The 21,657-nt window shown below is 36.5% G+C and overlaps 1 protein-coding gene across 6 annotated transcripts in view; it reads right to left on the bottom strand.

Annotated features, from left to right (window-relative positions):
* The window catches only part of CACNB2 (calcium voltage-gated channel auxiliary subunit beta 2), a 110,589-nt gene that overhangs the window by 34,374 nt on the left and 54,558 nt on the right, over positions 1–21,657 (bottom strand). For 4 of the 6 annotated variants that reach the window (XM_031066780.1, XM_031066779.1, XM_005418606.3 and 1 more), the window contains exons 3-6: positions 11,910–12,032; positions 7,583–7,719; positions 5,646–5,722; positions 1,642–1,775 (exon numbers count right to left, since the gene is read on the bottom strand). In XM_031066780.1, coding sequence (XP_030922640.1) covers positions 1,642–1,775; positions 5,646–5,722; positions 7,583–7,719; positions 11,910–12,032 — 471 coding nt within the window. Of the gene's footprint in view, positions 1–1,476; positions 1,497–1,641; positions 1,776–5,645; positions 5,723–7,582; positions 7,720–11,909; positions 12,033–21,657 lie in introns of all 6 variants that reach the window. The other 2 variants (XM_031066781.1, XM_031066782.1) reach the window with 1 other exon arrangement.

The following is a 21,657-nucleotide window of genomic DNA, read 5'->3' as shown; positions in this document are numbered from 1 at the left end:
GGAAGCATTAAAGTTCATTAATTTAGCAGTAGAGAATCTAATATTTTCTAAGAGACTGGCACTGAACTATACAGCTTTCACTGCAGATTCAAGTTCAAATATGATCTCAGGTAATAAAAACTGGCAGGTTTGAACATATGGCTTTCACTCAGTGGTTTGACTATGTAGATTACTTTGGGATGGCCATCCAGTACATCGTGTAAATGTCAGTATTACAAACCCCACAAACACTAGTAATGATTCTGATATGGAAGAGGCATCACAGAGTCAAAGAAAGATGTGGGACTAACCCTCATCCAGGTCTAAAGTGGTTCATCTGGAAGCTGCAGCTTTGAAAGATGCTTATGCAGACAGCATCCAATACATGCCAGCGTGTATTATCCAATCAAAAATATGATTAAGTAAGAAATTACTCAGAAGCAAGAACCCGCTGTTGATTTCTACACCAGGCTTAACAGACCAAACTGAAACCAATAGTAGTGACTTTGGAAATGAGAAGGATTCAATACTATGTAAAAGAGCTCAAGAAAAGAGAGACAAAAACAAAGATCTACTTATTAAACACAAGAGCATCCACAGCAGGGACAACATTGTCACTTGGCACTGCTTAAGCACTATAACAGTTGTTATTACCTGCAGATCTAAGTGAGTGGTTAAAACCAAATGAATGAGAGCTATGAAGACTACAGATTTTAAAACAAAACAGTCAAAATGTGGTATTTCACTGCACAGTTTGGCTGCTACCTAATGTCTTGCTAACTTCTTCCAGCAAAGGCCCTAGAAATCTATTGCAGCTTTTTGCAACAGGATGCCAATTGCATAATTTTGTAGTTATTTAGGTTATCTATGGAGAGACATCAGCTCTCCTGGGAACCACCAGTACCACTTCCAATAGCTGAGATACTAAAAAAGTCTCACTGATGGATGGCAAGAACATTTGGCTGATAATTTATACATGACAACAGGAAAAACCTGAAGTAAACTGTCAAAACAAGTCTGAGGTTTTCCATTGGTCTTGTGCACTTGCAGACTTTGCACCTAGTGAATTAGAAGTTTAAGTACAGACTAAATTAAAAATAGAACAAATTTGACAATTTGTTTCCAAAGTCCAAACTGAGTATCTGATAGATTCCAATAATGATTTCAACAGACTGAGTAATAAAGAAAAAAAAATTGAGAAAGATATAGAAAGAATAATCATGCACTAGAGAGATGCACTACAATGCTAGAAATAATATTCTCAAACATTTTAGAAGGCCCGCTAAGTGTGTCCTTTTATTCCATCAAAAAGGATAAGTATGTAGCAGAGTTTCACAGACACACAGAACTTTTGCCTCTTTTCCTGTAATGAATCCACTATCAGCTCAACACATCTCTTCATCCTTAATTCCAGAATATCTGCATTGTTAATCTGGAGTTTTAATGCTAATGATGCCAGTGGCAGGATAAACACAGGCGATGTTGATATAAACTTACCGATTTCTGCTTCTGCTTAGCTACAGCAGCATGGAAAAGAAACAAAGAACAACAAAGCATGCATGTTATTGGCTTGTCAAAGGACGCAGACAGTTAACAGGACTAGAGATGCGACGCAGTGCAGGTGAGCAGGTGGACAGATGGGAGCTTGGAAGTTGGTGTTACCTTCTTAAAGAAGGGCATTCTTTTCTCTTTGGAGTGGGGTGATGTTACACTGTTTGCACTGGGTTTGGGGGAGCGATGGTTTGCTGGAATATCATTTTCTTCTGCATCTAAACCAGTGGCATCTATGTCTACAGCTATATACAGACAAACAATTCAGAATTATCAGATGACAGGGAAAGTAAAGATAGGTTAAAATGGAAATTACAGGTAAAGACAAATAAAACTGTCCAGAGTAATAAATAAATAAATAAATAAATAAATAAATAAATAAATAAATAAATAAAAGTTGGCCATGAGAAAAAAAACCACAATAAAACAAAGGGAAAAATTTAAAGGTGCAGTACTTTAGGATTAGAAGACAGAAGGCGATCTGTAACAGCTAATATAACATTTACAAAATAGACCAATGGCCAAGTTTGTTCTTGTTACACCAGTGTAAATCCAAAGTATTCACTTGAATAGATAAGACTTCCACCAATGTAAACAAAAGAACTTGGTCAACAGCATTTGGATTATTTTATAGCAATGAACACTAATTGAAAATGAGTATCATCAATTGAAATTTGAAATATCACTACTGTGTCTATGGGAAATGAAGAATTAGAAGAAAAAATCACTTTTGATGACAAAATCAGCCAGATATTTGTACAATGTTATCTACATTTATCTAGGGATGGACTACAATTACATTTGTAGTCTTTTAAATAAAAATGCATTGTACTCATAAGATACATTTATTAGGAATAATTAAACATAGATCTACTAATAGGGAAAACTAAAAAGAATGGATAGCAGAAGAAAGGAAATTTATCTCAGCTTAGCTCCAAGACGTGGATCTGAGTAGAGAGTCAGGATGTAGGCAGGGAAAAATGGAAGTGAATACAATAAACCATTGCTGTTCAATCTCTACCCCAAAAGAATATATAACAAAATATACTTATACCATAACCACAAATTATGTGGCTTTTAGCAAGTAAGTAATAACAGTTTCAACAGGAATCCTCACAGACTCAGTAATAAATACACTTTCAAAACACAAAGCTGTTTTATCCTGAATGCTGAGTAGAACAGATACCTGCCAACCACAGGCAAAACGAAACAAAACCAAACAAAAACTTTCTCGTTTACAACAATAATTCTGATCTTAAGTAATGGTTTAAACTTGTCTTCAGAAAGTAAGCAGATGCACAAAAGTGAACCATAAGCAGTCATACATCACCACCCTCATGTGTGAAAATGTTACCCACCTCTCTACTCCCTCTGGTAACACACACTTATCTTGCCATGCTCTGGTGTCGAACTGAGCCTAACCCTAAACAGATCTGTAAGCAGAATCATTTGTATTGACTTTATCCAAACCCTTAATTAATCATTGCAAACTATTATGAAACCATCTTAGTGACCTGATTTCGTCTGATTCATGAGTGGGACATCAACTAATACAGAGGCATGTGCTATTAAATTATGTAACAAATAAGTATTTCTGTCAAGCCTACATGCAGCTACTGATGTAACAGATACTTGGGGCAGTGATCTCTTTTGTTTGCATAAAGTACATTTTCCCATTTGAATTTTCCATAGATCTAATGTCTTGATGTCTGACATTCCCTGAGTTACTGTGCCTTTGAGTCTGTCCTTCCCAGGAAAAAACCCAGCGAGTAGATCCGCATCCTGTTTCTATAATCCTGCTCCTAAAAACAGCCACACAAATCATGTAACACTTTCTTCTAGCAACACTGTTCCTTCATCCTCTTCATAAGTATAAAAAGAACATATTATCTTTTCTTGAATACAGGCCAGCACAGATACTGTAAATCACTCACAATAAGACCTATTAAAACTCCTTTGGTACTGTGTTCAACCAAAATTGTCATTAAAGAAAAATCAGTTACCTTAAGCTTTTCCTGTAAGAAAGAAATGCAGAATTTGATCAGCTAGTTAACAGTATCTCCTTTTTTCATTCTAAGTCTTCATACTATGGAACATCTCCTGTGACAGTTCTTTTATTGTTAAATATCTTTAGTTCATTGGGGTCTTTTCAGTCATTTTAAGCATAATTCTTACCCAGTTTGGTGGCCTAACAGGCCTGTATGGATTTTTTACTATATCAATATTGATTATTTAAATGGATATTAGCCTCTCATTTGTTTTTCACTGGTTCTTCATCTTGTTTGTGTATTTGTTTTGGTTTGGTTTTTCAGTGGCACTATTTTATATTGAAAAAACCCATCCCTGACTCAAAGCAAAAAATGAAATTAACTTATTCAGTTAGTATTCTTCAACTTATTAAATAATTGATGTATTTGTAATTGATTATACTTTCCAAGAGAGGAGGTGTGGGAATAATAATTGAATTGTGTTTCAAAGTCACTTGAATTCTTGTTTTAGTCACAAACTATGCGTTTTTCACCTTTCTTAAGATGTCATAAGCAAAAAATTATTGTAGACTCAAAATCTTGCTATCACAGAATAAGTTAATGTGCACTATCCATACATATTTTCCAAAGCTTCACTGTAACCGAATAAACTTTAACAGATTTCCTTATTTCTCCAGAAAACCACGTTTCTTAAATGACAGTGTCTGAAGAAACAACTCAATGCAATGAAAATTAGAGGATGGGTAGCAATCAGTCAGCTGGTAATCCAGGTCAATGATATCTGTGTTCTTAACTCTAAATTCTGTGCAACATTCTGGAAATACATGTACTGATCTGTTTTTTTTTTTTTTGATAGCAAATAATATCACAGCATTTCAGATGCTCTAACAATAAAATTACAACATGGGTTGAGTCGATGGACAATTTTACTACAAAAATGCAGGTATTGAAAAAGTTGGCCTTAACAATAAACACATCAGTTTAAAGCCATCCAAAAAAAAAAGATTAAGGTGTGTTCTACACACTTGTTACAGACATACATTAGTAAACGAATACAATATTTTTGAAATAAAAGAGAAGTTAAACTGAAGTGGAATATTTATAAACAAACTGCAATTGCAATAAAGTTGGTTGTTACTAGTAAATCCATGGTTTCACAAGACAGATACATTTTTTAATTGCTTGAACCAAATGAAGCCACTACCAAAACATGATTTAATTTCTCTGTCTCCCTTTTAAATTACCAAGTAAATAGTTTAAAATCTTCAGGCTCATTTTAAGATGCCTGCTCTGTAGACCAGACTCCACATAAATTAATATGATTGGAAGATACATGTCTTTGCCCTAGTAAAAAAGGCACTAGCAACACTCATTAATATTTTCTGTTTCTAGGTATTCACAATGCATGTGAGAAGATAAAACATCCAGCAACACAGCAGCTGAATTCAATTAGGTTTTTTTTTTTGTGATCTTTGCTGTGTTTTTTTAATGGAGCTAATGACAGCATCCTCCCCCTGCTTGCCACCTATCTGCTTCATTATCACTTGAATTTGGATTCAAGTAAAATCTAAAGTTAAATCTGTATGTTGATGCTCTAAGTAAAAAAAAAAGTATTTTTGAAAAATTTGTCAAAGGCAAAAAATACCCAGCATCCTAGAATTCTGTAAAGCACATCATCATGATCAGAATTGTGAAACTAAATGTTCCTGAGGTTTAAAAAAAATGCCTTTCTTGATACTCTGCAGAAACCTCTCAGGAACTTCTATTTTTACTGCTGCTTTTTCTCCTGTACAAGAAAGTATTTATTGCTCAGTAGGAGTGCTCAGACCAGACCAAACTTTCCACTATCCTGCTGTAATGTAGTCTCACAGATCTATGTCTTTGCTACAAAACTCCGTGGTAAAAGCAAAGAGAGAATTTTGTGCATTAACAGCTCTATGATTGTCCGGACTTGCTGGCATTGACTCCATTACTTCAAACCACCCCAAACCAGCCTTATCTGGAAACACATCACTCAGGTTTTACCTGCAAAGAATGGGGAATAAGAAGAAGAGGTCTAAAGGAACATGCATTTTACACAGATTAGGTTCATGAGTCTCTTTACCGAAGGGTTCACTACCTACTCACCAGATGATGGAGGCGTCGATTTTCTGGAACTAGGAACGATGTCACCCAAACTGGATGAAGAGTTTCCTCCTGATTTACTGGAGTAAAGTAATACATTAGTTTGAAGTTCTGTAGCTTTCTCAATATTTAATCTAGTTTATTTATTATTTGCCTTCTAAATGAGGTGCTAGCTGTGAGACAAACAGTATTTCTGGCAGAGGTATAAAATATACATCTCCCACAAAATGCATGTACATTTTAAGACCTGAGGAACTGCAAACATCAATCATACTTCCTGTGCTGCTGTGCAATTCATTCTGCTGCTCTGACTTCCTCAGGATCTTAATACAATTCAGTAAATAATATGGCTACTGGTATACATGAATTAATATTACTACCCATTAATAAGAGTAATTCTTAAGCCAGTGAGCATATCTGTCTCCTTTAGCTGAGGAGTTATTGATAAATTGCTAATTAAGATGAGACTGTGTCTATCATCTTTTCAATTTAATTAATGTGCAAATTCTTTTGCTTTCTCAATACAATATAGCACTTATAAAAAAAAGTTTCTCAAAGTTAAAGCAGTCTAAGGTTTTTGTCAAGTTTTGCTTTGTGAAAACCTATCCAAGTTGTGATAATGAAACAACAGTTCTAGTCTTTTTTATTTCAGTTGCCATAATGAGAAAAGCTCTGAAAAAATTGTAAGAAAGGTTATTTCACTCTTCAAATAATTCATGTGATAGTACTAGTTTCCACTTTCTTTATCTTGAAATATTAATAAGCACTAAGTTAATGCATTTGTGGTGTAGGACAATGTTATCTTCAGTGAGAATTTCTGGAAACTGGGAGCCTCTATGATTTGGAAAAGAACTGAATCACTGGGACACATCTGGCTGTCCCAGAAGAGACACTAGAGGAATAAGGAATCCAGCATCCTTCTGCTGAGGACAGCATGCTCATGGGAAAGGCATTCCACAGCTGGTGAATGCAGCTGAGCACTGCCCAATCATGGTGCCCCCTACTCTAGACATGCTCTGCGAACACTGCTGCCCTTCCTATGGAGATAGGAAAGCATTTCTGGCTTCCTGAATGGTTCCTAGCTCACTTCCAGGTCCATCCCACCCAAATACACTGGGAATATTTGTTTCTTTTATACTCAAAGGGAAACAATTTGCTTCTACAGGTGTTGCTAGAAAACTACTTTATTAAGAATTCGAGAGTAAAGGTGACATTATTCTATCTTGTAGTATTGTTCCGAATATCTAGAAACAGTCCTTTTTCTTATGCAATGATGGCTGCAGTCAGAGATAAGAAATGACTTGACATGAAACTTCCATCATAAAATATAGTGCCTTTAAAAGCTGTGATTGTAGGCAATGAATTTGACAAGACTATTTTTTCCGTACAAGCTAACTAACAGGCACTGGCTTTGGGTTACAAGTAAACTCATCTTAACATTTTCTGTAATTTCTAAAATGAGCTTAAAATGTGTTTAGAAATAGGAAGATCATCAAAACAATTAAAAAATGCTACAGAATTTAGATAAATCAATTTTAAGTAAAAAAATTTACTAGCACATAGTAAATGTACTGACTGTAATGTGTATCAGCAATTATTTTACAAAAAAAGGAAGGAAAAAAATTCAGTGGTAGGCCAGCACAGATTGCCAATCTAAATGTCTACTTTTCTCCCAAACAGCAATGATATGAATATACTTATTAACAATATAATATAATATTTCAAATAATGTTGTATCTTATATAATAAATGATATAATTAATTTTATATTAATTTCTTCATAGATCAAAAATGTTTGTAGCTGCCACTAACAATAATTAAGCATATATATATGAGTGAATATACATTATTATATAATATACATACACTGAATACACAGCATCAATTTCCACATTGTGTCACGGACAATGTTGCTATTGTTAATGATTTCTTGTTATTACCTGGAGTAGAATTTTCCTTGTTTTGCCTTTTGTTCATGCTGCAGCCTCATGTTTTCTAGTTTGACTGGGCTTGGTATGAATCCAATTTCACAGCCTTCTTTTACCAATCGTCCTATCCACCAGTCATTATTAAATTTCTACAGATTAAAAAAAAAGAAGAAAAAAGTAACATACTAAGAAATTACTGCATCTGGGATAACTTTGTTATTAATTTGCAGTTATGCTATTTTTTGTAATTCTTCCCTGCAGTTGATCACTGTGTTATGTTATTATGGCAGTGAAGAATTGTGTTAATATTCAGAAATACATTAAAATAATCATTCCTTTCAAATTATTAAAATCCACGGTCCTTAAGTAGAAACCTTCCTGCAAAGACTTCATGTTTCTCCCTGGTTTTTGTTTCTACCCATTTCACCATCTTTATTATTTCTTGCTTCACAGTCTTCTCTCATATATGAGGGCTGCCTTCATGGTTCTCCTTGGTGGACACCAGAGACTTAGTATCCACTCTCCCCTACTGCTAGAATTTTTGTAACTCTGTAATAATCTATTTTTCTTATTCCATTTTATTCAGTTCTCCATTTAAATTAAAAAATACTACTTCACAAATTCCCTCACTTCTCACTAAAATCTTCTGAAATATGGCTGAATTTAGCTGCTTATATATGCCCTACTTCAGATAGCTCTCATGATCTGCATCTTAAACTTACCATGATAGATCCACAAGGAACAGATATCTCTGGATATCTAAAAAAACTTAGCAATTACAAAGTCCACCAGATAGCCCAGTTAACTGAATTTCAGCCCTATTAAATATGAGATATTGACTACTTTAACTCAACAGCTTTATTCATACACCCGCCATACCATGTGTGGGAGAGGTTGGTTGATTTGCAGAGGTCTATGCAGCAGAACTATTTGCTTTTTCCAATCTTATTTATTCACCATTTTTGAAGGAGAATGGGTCACTCATGTATGGGGCCCACACACAATACTTCTGATGTTCCATGGGAATAACTATTATCAAAAAGGAACTTTGGGTAATTTGGAATATTTATGGAACTTTAAGAGAACACCTGAACGTGAAGAAAGTAGCTCTCTTGAATCTGAAGCTATTAATGTAGATATTATAGTGCATATTTAATTATATAAGAAGTAACTTTAACAAGTGTACAGTTAAGATTAAAACATGTAAAATGTGTGGGCTCCCCTATTTTACCATCATTGATGGATCACTGATACACAACCTACATTGCAGTATTATCTTTCACTTTGGCAGCTATAGAAATCTTGTGGTGCTTGAGACCAACCATAAGATATTCCAGCTAACCAATAATAGAGATTAAAATAAAAGCACTTTTAAGCTTATAAAACATAAGCATATCTATAATATTCATCCAATGGGACGCCTTTATGGGTAAGAATACCAGCATTTCATAGGAAGCTGCTCTGGAATAGCAGTTTCTCAAAGCTGTATTAGACTGAAATGTATTATTGAAATTATACCCTATCATTACAAAAGGCTAACTAAGTCATTAACTTGGTAAAAGGAAGAGATGGATAATTAAAAAACACCATTGAATTAAAATCTGAACAGTCACTATTTTTGTCCCCCAGTACAACAGATTACCACGCAACAATATTAATTTTATTAGAAGCAATATAAATCCTAAATCCATAGGAATTTCTTCCTATAGAAATAAAAGCATACTTCTGCAAGGTCTCAAAGATAAATGCTGTGTCAGTATACAAAAATCATAAGATACTTTTTAATGTTTATAATAACGCACATAATACTTTCTAATTTAAATTTTTTTTTTAAATTTTGGTGAGAATTCCAGCTCCCAAGTTGCTGGCTCAGGTGAGTGATTCTCTGTAATTCACCTGTGTTTGGAGTGCCAAAGGAAATAGAAAAATTAATTAAACACAGAGCAAAATGATGACCATGCATTAAAGCCTCAAAAGATTGATAAGTTACTATGATGCAGCAGTTTCTTCATGCAGGAAGGAATCCATCATCCTTATGTGTATTGGGTTTTAATGAATGTAACCTGATAATGAAGATAAATTTCCCTCACACTCAATCACTGCAGTGCTTTTCATCACTGTCCACGTACATTTTGAACTGAGGTTTTTCTTGTTTGAGCCCTCTCAGCAGCACAGACTGGTGAACAGCCCTTTCAGACAAAAAGAAGACAGCACTGGTCCAGCATGGCATCCTTAGGCAGGCAGAAGCTACTGGAGATTAACTCAGCTTTTCTTTATTTCTAGCAATAAGTTAGGTATAAAATTCATAAGCAACACTGCATTTTATAGTCCAATATATTTTTTTCTTTAATCTGCAGAAATAATTAAAGCTTGGACAATTCAGTTCCCACAGCATTAACCGTAGGGAGCAGCAAATGTACTGAAGAGCAAAACCTGGTGGGATACAGAGCCCTGGAGGACGAGCAGGGCCTGGCACAGAAGATGGAGGGGGAGGACATGGCTGTGCAAGGAAGGGCTGGGCCTGGAGCAACCACTGAAGGAGCTTCAACCCACCCAGACACAACAGCTGCTGCCAAATGCAGGGCAAGAGTCTAAGTCCCAGTTTGACTCCTTGTGGATCCCTTCCCATCTCACCATTCCGGCAGTGCAGCTGGCCTGGTCCTAGGGTGCCTCCCCAACCAATCTCTGGCCCAGCACCAGTAGACAATAACCTCTCCTCAACAGCTTACAGAGAAAATCAGGTGTTTCTAAAGGCAATCAGCACAGAATGCCTATTCTAACACACCTGGGGTTGCAGGAACATTTTAATCTATTTTTCCACCCCTCAGTGCTACACGCAGCCACAGACAATGTAAAAACTCAGCTGAGTTAAGCTTCCCTTCAAGGCATTTTGGAGATACAAAAAAGTTCAGGAGACTTTTCCTTCCAGATTTTCTCCCACACATATATATACATCTAAGACTAAGTTTTGCTGTGAAGAAAAATGCATTAACTTTTAACAGAAAACTGCTAACCCTGTGTGGCTGGTTTATATGGAAACAGGGGAAACACTTGATGAAAAGTCTGAGATTACCACTTCATTTGATGCGCAGATGGAATAGATGACTACACAAAACCATTTGATCTAACCAAACTGAGCCTTATTTTCCAGTGCTTCAAGACTCATTGGAGAAGGCTGATGGTTTTCTCTTGCCAGGACTCTGTGCCTGCTCATCTCTTCTTTTGTCACAAGACAGAGCAGAGCAATTCTTTCACACTATCATCAGTCAGAAAGCATATTTCCTTCACTATATACAGTCTAAATCAAGGTTATTCTCTTTTACGACCATTAGCCAAGTCTGTTTCTTGTGTTCCTTTAGTCTCTGTCCACCTGTATTTCTATCTCTGTATTAGGAACGTTTCTTTCTTCCACAGAGCACCTGTGCTAGCAGAATCATTGTGCATCATCGATCATAACTACTGAGGGATTTTTTGATAGTCTAAAATGAGGCAAAGACATAATTTTAAATACATGGCTAGGTTGCTCTCAACCTTAAACTAACTTTCTGTTTCTTTTCCTATAATTTTCCATATCCAGATGGGCTATTTTGAGACAAACCACAATGGAATATGACCAAAAGCTAGGAAACATTTTAAAATGAAGGAGTCATTGAAAAGGGAGCAGCAGGCTACAGAGGAGGGCCCGCATGTGAAAGTTACCAAGTTATTTTTTGAGTCTGGCAAGGAGCAGAGAAAGGAAATTACTTCAGGTGTTTAAAAATTTAAAATTGTCAAAACCAAACTACAGGGAAAGAAAACCAATGCAGCAAATGCAAAGCTCATTTATTGACAGCTGCAATTATCTTGAAACATCATTCAGTTCTTCAGCATGTAACTGCTAACTAAATACTGTCTGTGCCAGGGAAGTAGCTTCAGTAAAAAAACAGGAGACTTGAGAATTTTGGGGTTAATTGAGATGCAGTCACACAGATAAAAGAGAAGCAACCCTTGGCTGCTGAATCACAACAAACCCTCACAGTACCAGATTAGAAAAAAACCCAGAAATATTTCACCTTTGAATAGTCAGACACAGGCATTTAAACCTATAAATAAGTGATTTTTACTAGAGAAGAAAAGTACTTGCTTTCTGAACTTCATTAATTTGATTGTAAGAAATTTGTGCCATTGCTTCTACACGAATAGCATTTAAAAGAACATTCAATTCCTTATACACTTAGCTTCTTTAACATTTGTAAAGTGCTTTGGCAATGTGAAGTGCTATCAACATTGCAAAATAGTAGCACTATTACCCAAGTACTCTCTTAAAGAGTGATTCACTTACTCCTCTGGTTTTACTTACTTCTTTAACATGAAGAAAATCTTTAGCCTCAAATGAGATGGCCATGCCTGGGACTGGGACATCATCTTCGTGAGCTGCACTGTACCCAACATTTGTCCGAACTGCAAACGCAACAGGTTTTGACTGCAAAATAAAAGATGAACATCATGAATATTTCCCTTCACAGACATATGTTCAAACATACACATAGCAGTTGATTTCTCTATGTTATAGTTATTAAAATCGTAAGAATTACAAAGAAGTCTCAACCCATCCATGCAAACAATAATGAAGCCTAGTTTTTACTGACATTAGTTATTAATATCAGCACATTTCATAGAATACAGATTTTTAGTAGGTGATAGAGCTCTGAATTAATTTGAGGTAAGTCAACTCAGTAATAAGCAATCACAATTGACTTGGCAATCCATATAATATTGTCAGCTTGCAGTTCTGCTGCGAGTTCAGTGTTTGGGGGCTGCCAGAAGAGGTAGGTTTTCAAGAGCTACAAAACTTAAGCTCCACAGACAATGGGGCTGCAAAAGGAATTGCAAAGGGAGCATGGCATTGCACCAATATTGCTCCTTCCACACCATTCTTGTCTGGGCACCCACGTGCTGGTCACCTCAGAAGCATTCTAAGGTTGCTCCAAGTGTAGCCCTCACAGCCTCAGCTCCCAAGAACTATTTGGGGAAATTGCAAATTTGGAGAAGAGGTGCCAGCAGTTACCAGTAACCCCTAAGCAAGTCACCTCACTGCACTCTGAGAGCAGAGCAATGTGCCTTGAGATCTTCATGTCATTACCAAATACCAGCCAGAGAGAGATCTGTTCATTTCCCTAATTCTTTTTTATGCTGCTAGCTGACATCAGTGAGTTAGAGGATTTTCCTAAGTTTTGTTTTCAAGAAGCAGCTGCCAGAAGAGTCACACAGAAGGCCCACGCCTGCACAGCTTCTCCTTACCAGCACCACCAGTGCTGAGCACCTCTCCGCACAGGTATGGTAATAGAAGGTGCCATCCAGCTCAGCCCAGACTACAGCTACCAAGGGTTTCCTCTTCTTAAAGGTACAACCATTTTACAGGAGAACAGCATTTTTTTCTGATTTATTCTAGGCTAAACAACAGCTTGAGCTTGCTCTCCCCACAGAGATTAGCACACAGTATCTCTAGGACCTACCACTGTCCTGCCCCAGGCTGAACCTTTAGCCCAATTTGTCATAACAGATAAACTGGTAGAAGGGCATCCTGATTTAATTATGTATTCATGATTACATTTCTGAAACTGGGCATTTGTGAGAACAATAATCCAAAACTGAAGTTTGGTGATTTCTACACATAAATTAAAATATTTCTCAGTGTTGATAAAATGGGAATTTCCACTTCCTAACACCTCAAATTTATATCTTAATGATCTCCTCTATAATTTTCTCAATGTTACTTCCACTATTACCCTACATAAAAGATACCAAACTATTACAGAACTAGTCATGCCACAAAAAAAAAAGAAGTCATGCAGGCACTGGATTCAGTGATATCACGTATCTTCCTTAAAAATAAAGGACCTTATAAATTACCAGACTTAAATATTAATACAAAACCTCAAAATATTCCTGAATGTAAAAATTACAGACTGAGTTGATGCCTTCTATGCTATTACTAATTTCAACAATCAAAATCAAATATGAATAATCACTGAATTGTCAAATCTCCTAAGCAATACTTACCATCAAATAGTAAATAATCAAATAAATCATTCCCTGTTAATAAGAATGACCATTTTGTATAGCAGTGACCTGTCACTGTAGAAATGTATTTCAGAACAGGAATGGATCTATTAAGGAAAAATTTGTGCCAAACACTCATAGGAGGGATAGTACACTTGCTTATCTATTCTCACATTGCTATATCCTCTAGCAAATAAAAGAAAAAATTGCTTAGCCACTGTGACTTGCTCCTAAAAGTAACAGTAGATGAAAGACTTTAGGTTGACTAAAGACTTTAAAATCTTGGCAGCATTGCAAGAAACAGACATCTCCAGGAAGTTAATGTCCTTGACATACTTCTTAGACATGATCTAAAATTTCCCGTTAGAAGACAACACCTGACTACCCAAGAAAAAGAATACAATGGAAACTACTCCAGAACTATCTTAACATGAAAGAAAAGTAGCAGGTGAAAGTTCTCTGTCATTCTCTGCCATTAAAAAATGTAAAACTATGATCAGAAAAACAAAGCGGAACATTGAGTTACAGACATTCACAGAAATGGTATGTCCCATTTTAGATACTTGCCACACTGGTAGAAAGCGAGACTAAATCATCATGGGATTAGACTACAATAATTTATCTAATTGAATATTTAAAGCTAATTAATTTATAGAAGTTAAATGCTAGCCTTTTTACATAAATAAATAATTCTGAAGGTTTCATAGCACTATCAATTAAGTACTTTTCCTGAACTACATTGTCTTGAACTAAAAAAAGCCCAGTTGTTACGTAATTAGGGTCTTATGTAAAAAAAAAAATTAAAAAAAAAATTGACACATGCATATGCATATTTGAAAATGTATCTGGCATTTGCTTACATATCCTGCAGTTCTAAAATAAGACTGGGTCAAAACAGTTAAGCACTTGCTGTTCATTCCCTAAATCTCCATGAAAATGGGATGGCAGTTCAGCACTCAGTTAATCCACAGGGACAAATGCTCCCAGATGTTGAACAGTTTAACATGTCATGTCTCTACAGAGAAACAAAGTAGCCTGGAAAAGTTCATTTATCTTCAAAATGAACACTTTCATCTTGTTTTTATTTTTTCCTCTGGTAGAAGTACAGCACTCAACCAGCTGAATAAACCTACAAGGAGAGCAAACAATCAGACCACGAACATTGCGGTCATCTATACCATGAGGGCAGCAGGGAGCAGGGAACACACTCCGGAGTGAGGTTCTTCATGAACCAGTTTCAGATGCTGATATAAACTCAGACTATAAATCAACAAAATCTTATTCAACAACTGTTTAACCAACTTTGGTTGCACGCTTTTGGTAATGTACATAAACTGAAGTGTGTCTAGAGCAACCTTACTCAATTTTCACTTTTTCTATTTGGATCTCACATCTTCCTTTACAAATTATATTTACTTTACACATCTTCATACCAACCCTCATTACTAATTTCAAACTATTTGCAGTATTATTGTACTTTACTACTTATATTTCCTTGTGCATGATTAACTTTTATTGAATGTAAACATGAGAATTTGCGCATTTTCTGCCTTGGTCAATTTGTCGGTTTAAACAAGTTTGCACCTGCTTGGTTGAATTTGTATTCAATAAATATTTCACTCAGTAACAGAGCAAAATAATGCAATCTGTTCTCTAATAATGTACTTAGAATGTGACAGGACCTTTTTTTCCCTATAACTAATTTCAGATTTTTTATACTGTTCAATAAACCCAGTTGAGGCAGCCCCTGGGGATCCCAGCCAAGGAGGCAAATTTTCTGTTATGGAATTTGCTCACAGAACAGATCATCTCCCTCATGGCCACTAATTTTGGAATTGTTGGTTGATAATCAAAGTATCTCTATTCCTCATCCACTACCAGGATGTAGAAAAACTGATGAAAACATTCTCCAAACCATTTTTGTCTACGCTTGGGCTTGATCTAGGATCTCTGATCCATCTTATTTCTTACTCAGTCACATCATTCACACAGCAGAGGCACCTCTGTATTTACACCAGTTTAAATGAAACAGAATGTACCTTTATTAAGGCAATGCCAGCTAAGACAAGAACTGACACAGAAAATGATTACAGCTATCACTTCAAAAAAATGCTTGTCAAAGCTGTGTCTGTGTTACAGTTCAGAAAATGTGCCCCAAAGCAAGTTCACTCCCTCCCTGTTTCTACATAAAGCTACTCATCCTTCATCCTATCCACTTTTCACACATGCATGCAGCCTTATCCTGAACATAAAGAATTATTCTTCTCTTGGGTAATGAATATAATGGGTGTCTCTCAAATCACTAAGTTTGCACTCCTGAAAATTTAAAAAGTCACACTATTTCTTTCATCTGCAGAAAGGTGATTACTACTACTGAACTTTTCACTAGTAGTTAGGGAGAAAATATGACCGATGATGACCTATGTTCAGCACTTTTTTCACAGAGTAGCCCTGTATACAGGGCTCTTTTTTCACAGAGTAGCCCTGTTGTGCCATCAACAATATTAATACTCCATGAAGGACAAAGATCAACAGCACCGTGATGGCCTAATGACTGCTGTGTTGAAAACATCTCACTTTATTTTGCCCTGCTAATGACATGGAGTCAAATATATATAAAGCAGAAGCAGTTCAAAACCTCCATGTTTTAAAGAATTACATTATTTTTATTACTATTATAGAGAAATTTACAATGTTATGAAACCTATACTCTCACAAAAGCAGCTTGAAAATGCAAATGCAAAAATAATAAAAGAATTTTTCTATTTTACCTTTTTTACTTTGTACAATAATTTCTGTACCCATTACACAAGAAAGAAAACACAAATCCACCTGAGAACACAAAAAATTTACAGGAAATTTTTGTTCTAAATGCTGATTATTTCTGGACCCTCATGGCAGATAAGAAATTGTCCAATTTCTAACAAGAGCATCTGCTCAGCAATGTCATTGCTAAGGAAGCAATGTCAATTCATGAATGTCCCAACAGAAAATTAGGAGCATATACAGCTGCTGTCGCTAAAAGCAGCAACCAAAAATATTACTTCCCAGCAAAGATCAGGCCTTCTTTTACAGTCATAGGTGTATGTACCAAACAAGCCTGGTAGGAAGCCAGAACCACAGAATAACTGAGGTAGGAAGGAGCCTCTGGTGTCTCTGAGTCCAACCCCTGCCCAAAACAGGTCCGTTTAATCAGGCTGCTCAGGGCTGTGTCCCAGGGAGTCTTAAATACCTTCAAGGACAGAACAACATAACCTCTCTGTGCATCTTCCTCCAGTATTTGACCACTGTGGTTGTGAAAAAAAAACATACAGGAACTATGGTTCTCTCACATATCAATGAGTGAGGAACATAGAAATCCATAATGGAAAAAAGGTACTTAGTTTTGAAGTCCAGTATGAGCAAAATGAAGTGTTATTACAAGTAGAATTTATCAATTTCCAGTTTTAATTTAAAGTGGAGGACACAAGGAGCTCTCCATAGCATCCAAGAATCTTTCAATGGATTCATGTTTTGCCATCAAGTTCCCAGTTCAAAAGAGGAAAAGCAAGTGGTCTCTAAGGGATGATTTCTCTCTTTTAAAAATGTCATGAACGTTTTGCCTGTCTTTATCCCCTAAGCAGTGGTCTAAAAAGAGGGTTTATGCTGTATTCAAGACTTCCAATGAAGTGAAGGAGCTGAGAAGTACAGTATGAGAACAAAACACAGTACAATTAGTAGCAGCCTAAGTACAGTGGTATAATGACATCCAAACTCTTCTGAATTATAATGGCTTTGGATAGGACAGATCCCTTCAGAGGGATCTGGGAGAGAAGTAGTTAAAAAACAAAATTATTTGATCTGAGTACATTTTCCCATCTGTTTCCAAAATGAGGGCAACGTGAACTTATGTCCAGCCATTACCAGAGTTTGCTCTGCTACTTTACAAAGGGTTGGCTCTCTGAATTCTTGCCTATGACACGTCACAACCGCTGCTCTCTGGTGCCTCCTGCAAGAGCAGCCGGTGAGGACCCCGCACCATCAGCTTCCCGCTTGGACTCAACATGGGCTGCAATGGTTGCTGCACAGAAACTCAGCTATAAAAGATTAATTCTGACTTTCCTTAGGATTGAGGATCACTGGAGAAATTTTCTGAGGAAAACTTTGAATCCTTCCAGTTCCTTGGAATCCCTCCTACAGCAATGCCTGCACTCAATGTTGAAGAGAAGGAAAATTTAACACATCCAGCTGGTACAAAAGAGAGTCTGCCAGATCTAATTTTTCTTAACAATAGGTAGATTTCAGAGAAATTTTTTGTTGTCCTCTAGTACTCTCCAGAGATACTTTTGTTACTATTTTAGCTCATCTTCACACACAGCTTGAAAGTCATGTTTCTTACTTCCTTTTGCGAAATCGTATTTTAATAGAGTCACCAATGTCGGTTGACATTCAGCTCAGGAGGCAGCAACGACTGAAATAGCTGTACTGACGCACACCAAGCTTTCTCATATGAGCAGGATCTTTTTTTATTAGAGCATAATGCCAAAACTCGATGGTGGCCATGTGTTGTCTGCATGCAAGTGCGCCAGAAAGGTGGCTCTTCCATACCACCCACTTGGGGAGTAAAAAGGAACCGCTGGAAACCGGCACAGCTGAAAAAGTCTGTTTGTGCTTACTGAAAACATGCTTATTCTGGCAGCAAAAGCCAACAGATGAAAACTGTCATTTGCAATAAAAATACTGTGCTGGGATTTCAAGTTCTTTTTTCAATGTCACAATGAGGACGTTTTATGCTTATGAGACATCTTAAGTTTATGAGACAGCATTTTAGCAGATCTTAGATTTTTTGGCTAAACTGAGGTTCACATAGAGAAAAGATTTGCAGTAACATTTTCAGACTCTTCACAAACAATAATTTTCCAGGAAAGGCAAAATTCTGTGACACTGCAAGCTAAGTAAACACTAAATATATCAGCAATGCAATGATTAAAAATGTAGACTCTATCATCAAAATCTCTTTAAAAAATCCTGCTTCGCCTAAATTGTTTCTTATTTCAGTGTTATTCATGCAAGTTTTTTTTGCTGGTTCCAATATTTAAGTAATTCTGCATTTCATTTTCTTCAATTGGATCAGAAAGTCTCTACAACTGCTAGAGTCAAAGGTTAATGTTTGTTAAAATGTCTCATTTTTATATAATATTTTAAGCATGTTTTCTAAGAAACTGCTGAAAAATTCTTCCTTTATTCAAAACATACATTTTGCAGCTAGACTGCTCTGTTTCCAGGAATTACATGGCTATATGTTCCAAGGATGATATTTTAAAGTCTGAAAAGCCAAATGTTCTATTAGCTCTTAACTCATACGCTGAACTAAAACTGAGAAGTTATGTGAGGATATGATAAACACTACAGCTGCCTCAAGGCTCCTGCCCCTTTCAAATGATTACATTTTATGGCCATAGCTTATGTTACTTTATGCCTCACCTGGATATCTATTGTTTATGTAAGTCTTGCACTATCTGAGATACTTCTCATTTTTAAATTAAATCTTCAAATCTCCCTGACAATCTAGATACAGATTACATAAACAGAGAGCACATATTCACTGCACAGTCAAAGCTGTGGTAAGTGGGTATTTGTTAAACTTGAAAGGTAAACTTCCCAAACTTAGGAAAAGTGAAAATGAGGCTACCTTTACCTTAGGGGAATGGTGGTGGTATCTTTAACTTAGACCTCACTGTGTACAGTATTATTGTTCACCCATTCACTTTACAGTAATATATTTTCTCCCATCTCAGCACTATAGAATCACAGAAGCATTAACGCTGGAGAAGACCTCCAAGACCACTGAGACCAACATTTGACCAAACACCACCTTCTCCACTAAACCACAGCATTAAGTGCCATGTCCAGTCATTTCTTGAGCGCTTCCAGGAATGGTGGCTCCACCACCTCACTGGGTAGACCATTCCAATGCCTGAGCACTCTTTCAGTGAAAAATTCTTCCCGATGTCCAACTTGAACCTCCCCTGCCATTTCCTCTTGTCCTGTCACTGGTTGCCTGGGAGAAGAGACCAACCTCCTCTCAGATTGTTGTAGAGAGCAATAGATTCTGTATCTTACTTGCATACAGGAGGATCTTTCCTTGCAACAAACCCAACAACGTGTGAAACACAAGGAGCTCTCCATAGCATCCAAGAACATTTCAATGGATTCATTTTTAACCATCAAGTTCCCAGTTCAAAAGAGGAAAAGCAAGTGGTCTCTAAGGAATGATTTCTCTCTTTTTAAAATGTCATGAACCTTTTGCCCATCTTTATCCCCCAAGCAGGGAGCTAATGCACCAATCCCATGACAAAAAAGGACAAACAAAATAATCAACAACTACTTTTTAAATATTATCAGACTAGACAGTAAAGTCTATAGATTTATATATCTGCACAGGAAATATAAGATAGCACAAAACACTTTGAATATCTCATTTTCTACCTTTGGAGCACGTGACATTGTATACATGGTTTGTATGTTTTTCTATTTAATTACATGTGTATGTGCAATTTTCTATGTTTAATTAAAACGAACAAGAAAAGGATCATCCCAGCAATGCCATTCTAGTGTCACACTGACATTTTCAAACACCATCAGTAGGACTGAAATCTTTATATACATTGCCAAAAACTCCTTGCAGCTTCCAGCACAGAATTAACACACTGCAAATGGATTAATATTCTGTAAGATGCAGAGCACTAGAGCCAAGGCACACTTTGGCTCTGCTGTTCAAATATTTGCTGGAAAGAGAACAACTGTGAGACTCGGGAAATAGAGCTTTTAAAAGCAAAGCTAATGAGAAATGTAGTTCTATCTAAATTTTTTCATTTTATTTAAAAAAACCAAAGTTTACATGAAGGTGATAAAAAACTTATAAACTATTAGGACAAATATAATAATTTTGGAAGAATAACATAAGTAATTATTAATAATAAATAATAATAAGTAAAATCAATTTTACATCAAAACTTCATCTATTATAATTCTCCTGTATCTTGTTTCTCTTGTATATTGTAATCTTCCTCTTGTGCTTTGGGCAAAAGCTCAATTCTTGGCTCCTCAGCCTGGCCACCCCTGTGCCTGTGCACATCTGGGAGACCAGTGAGCACCAGCCAAGCCTTCTCCTCTTTGAATGAAGGAGCTCCCAGGAGGTTTAGCACCGGCACAGCTGCTGCACTGCAGTTCTCCTGCCCCGGTACAGGAGGAGCCATGGCCTTGCTCACATGTTCTGGAGATGCCTTTCTGCTAGAAAAAATTCTTCCAAAGGTTTAGAATTAGCCTAGAGCAGGACTAGGGCTTCTCTGATATAAGCCAGGAACCAAGGAAGAACCATGCAGGGGAGAAGCCAACAAAAGAACAGCTAAAAGCTGGGCTTTGGGCCATTCTGTCTGAGCTGTGCCAAAAGCAGTCCATCAGCAGCACCTGAAGATTTGTGGGAGCTCTCATCTCATCCCTGTCCAAAAACAGTCTCTCACACTAACAACCTAAAATCAGAATTACTTCTCTTTAATACTTCCTAATATTCTTATTTACTTTAATATTTCCTAATATTCTTATTTACTTTTCCTTGAGACATCTCATTTGTATTCCTTGCTCAGAGCACAGGAGCACATGTCTCCTGGTGGGTGTATGAGATGCAGGAGTGAAGTGCTGTGATGATGATATCCTTACAGAATATATATACAGCTGGTGCACAGCTAGTCATCTAGCCAGCAGATGAAACATTAGCTGGCAATAAACCTTACTCTTATTATAGCCATAGAACTGCTAAGGTTTAATTCCAGGCTGGATGCAGCAAGAGTTATTATAAAAACATGAAATAAAATGACACCAAATTGTAACAATTTTTCTCTTTTTAAGAAAAAAGACATGGCATCAAAATGCAAAGTGGCAGTAAAAATTCTAATTTGGGTTTCTAGACTTTTTAAATTTACTGTACTTTTCTTGGCTGAGTAGACTGAATTTTCTCTGGGTATGAACTCCTCAGGCTGAACCAAAGCCAGTGGGGCAGCCTGTGC

The sequence above is a fragment of the Geospiza fortis genome, unplaced genomic scaffold, assembly GCF_000277835.1.
Source record: "Geospiza fortis unplaced genomic scaffold, GeoFor_1.0 scaffold138, whole genome shotgun sequence".
NCBI lineage: Eukaryota > Metazoa > Chordata > Aves > Passeriformes > Thraupidae > Geospiza > Geospiza fortis.
The sequence above is the reverse complement of the archived record's forward strand: the minus strand, read 5'-3'. Positions and strand labels throughout refer to the sequence as shown.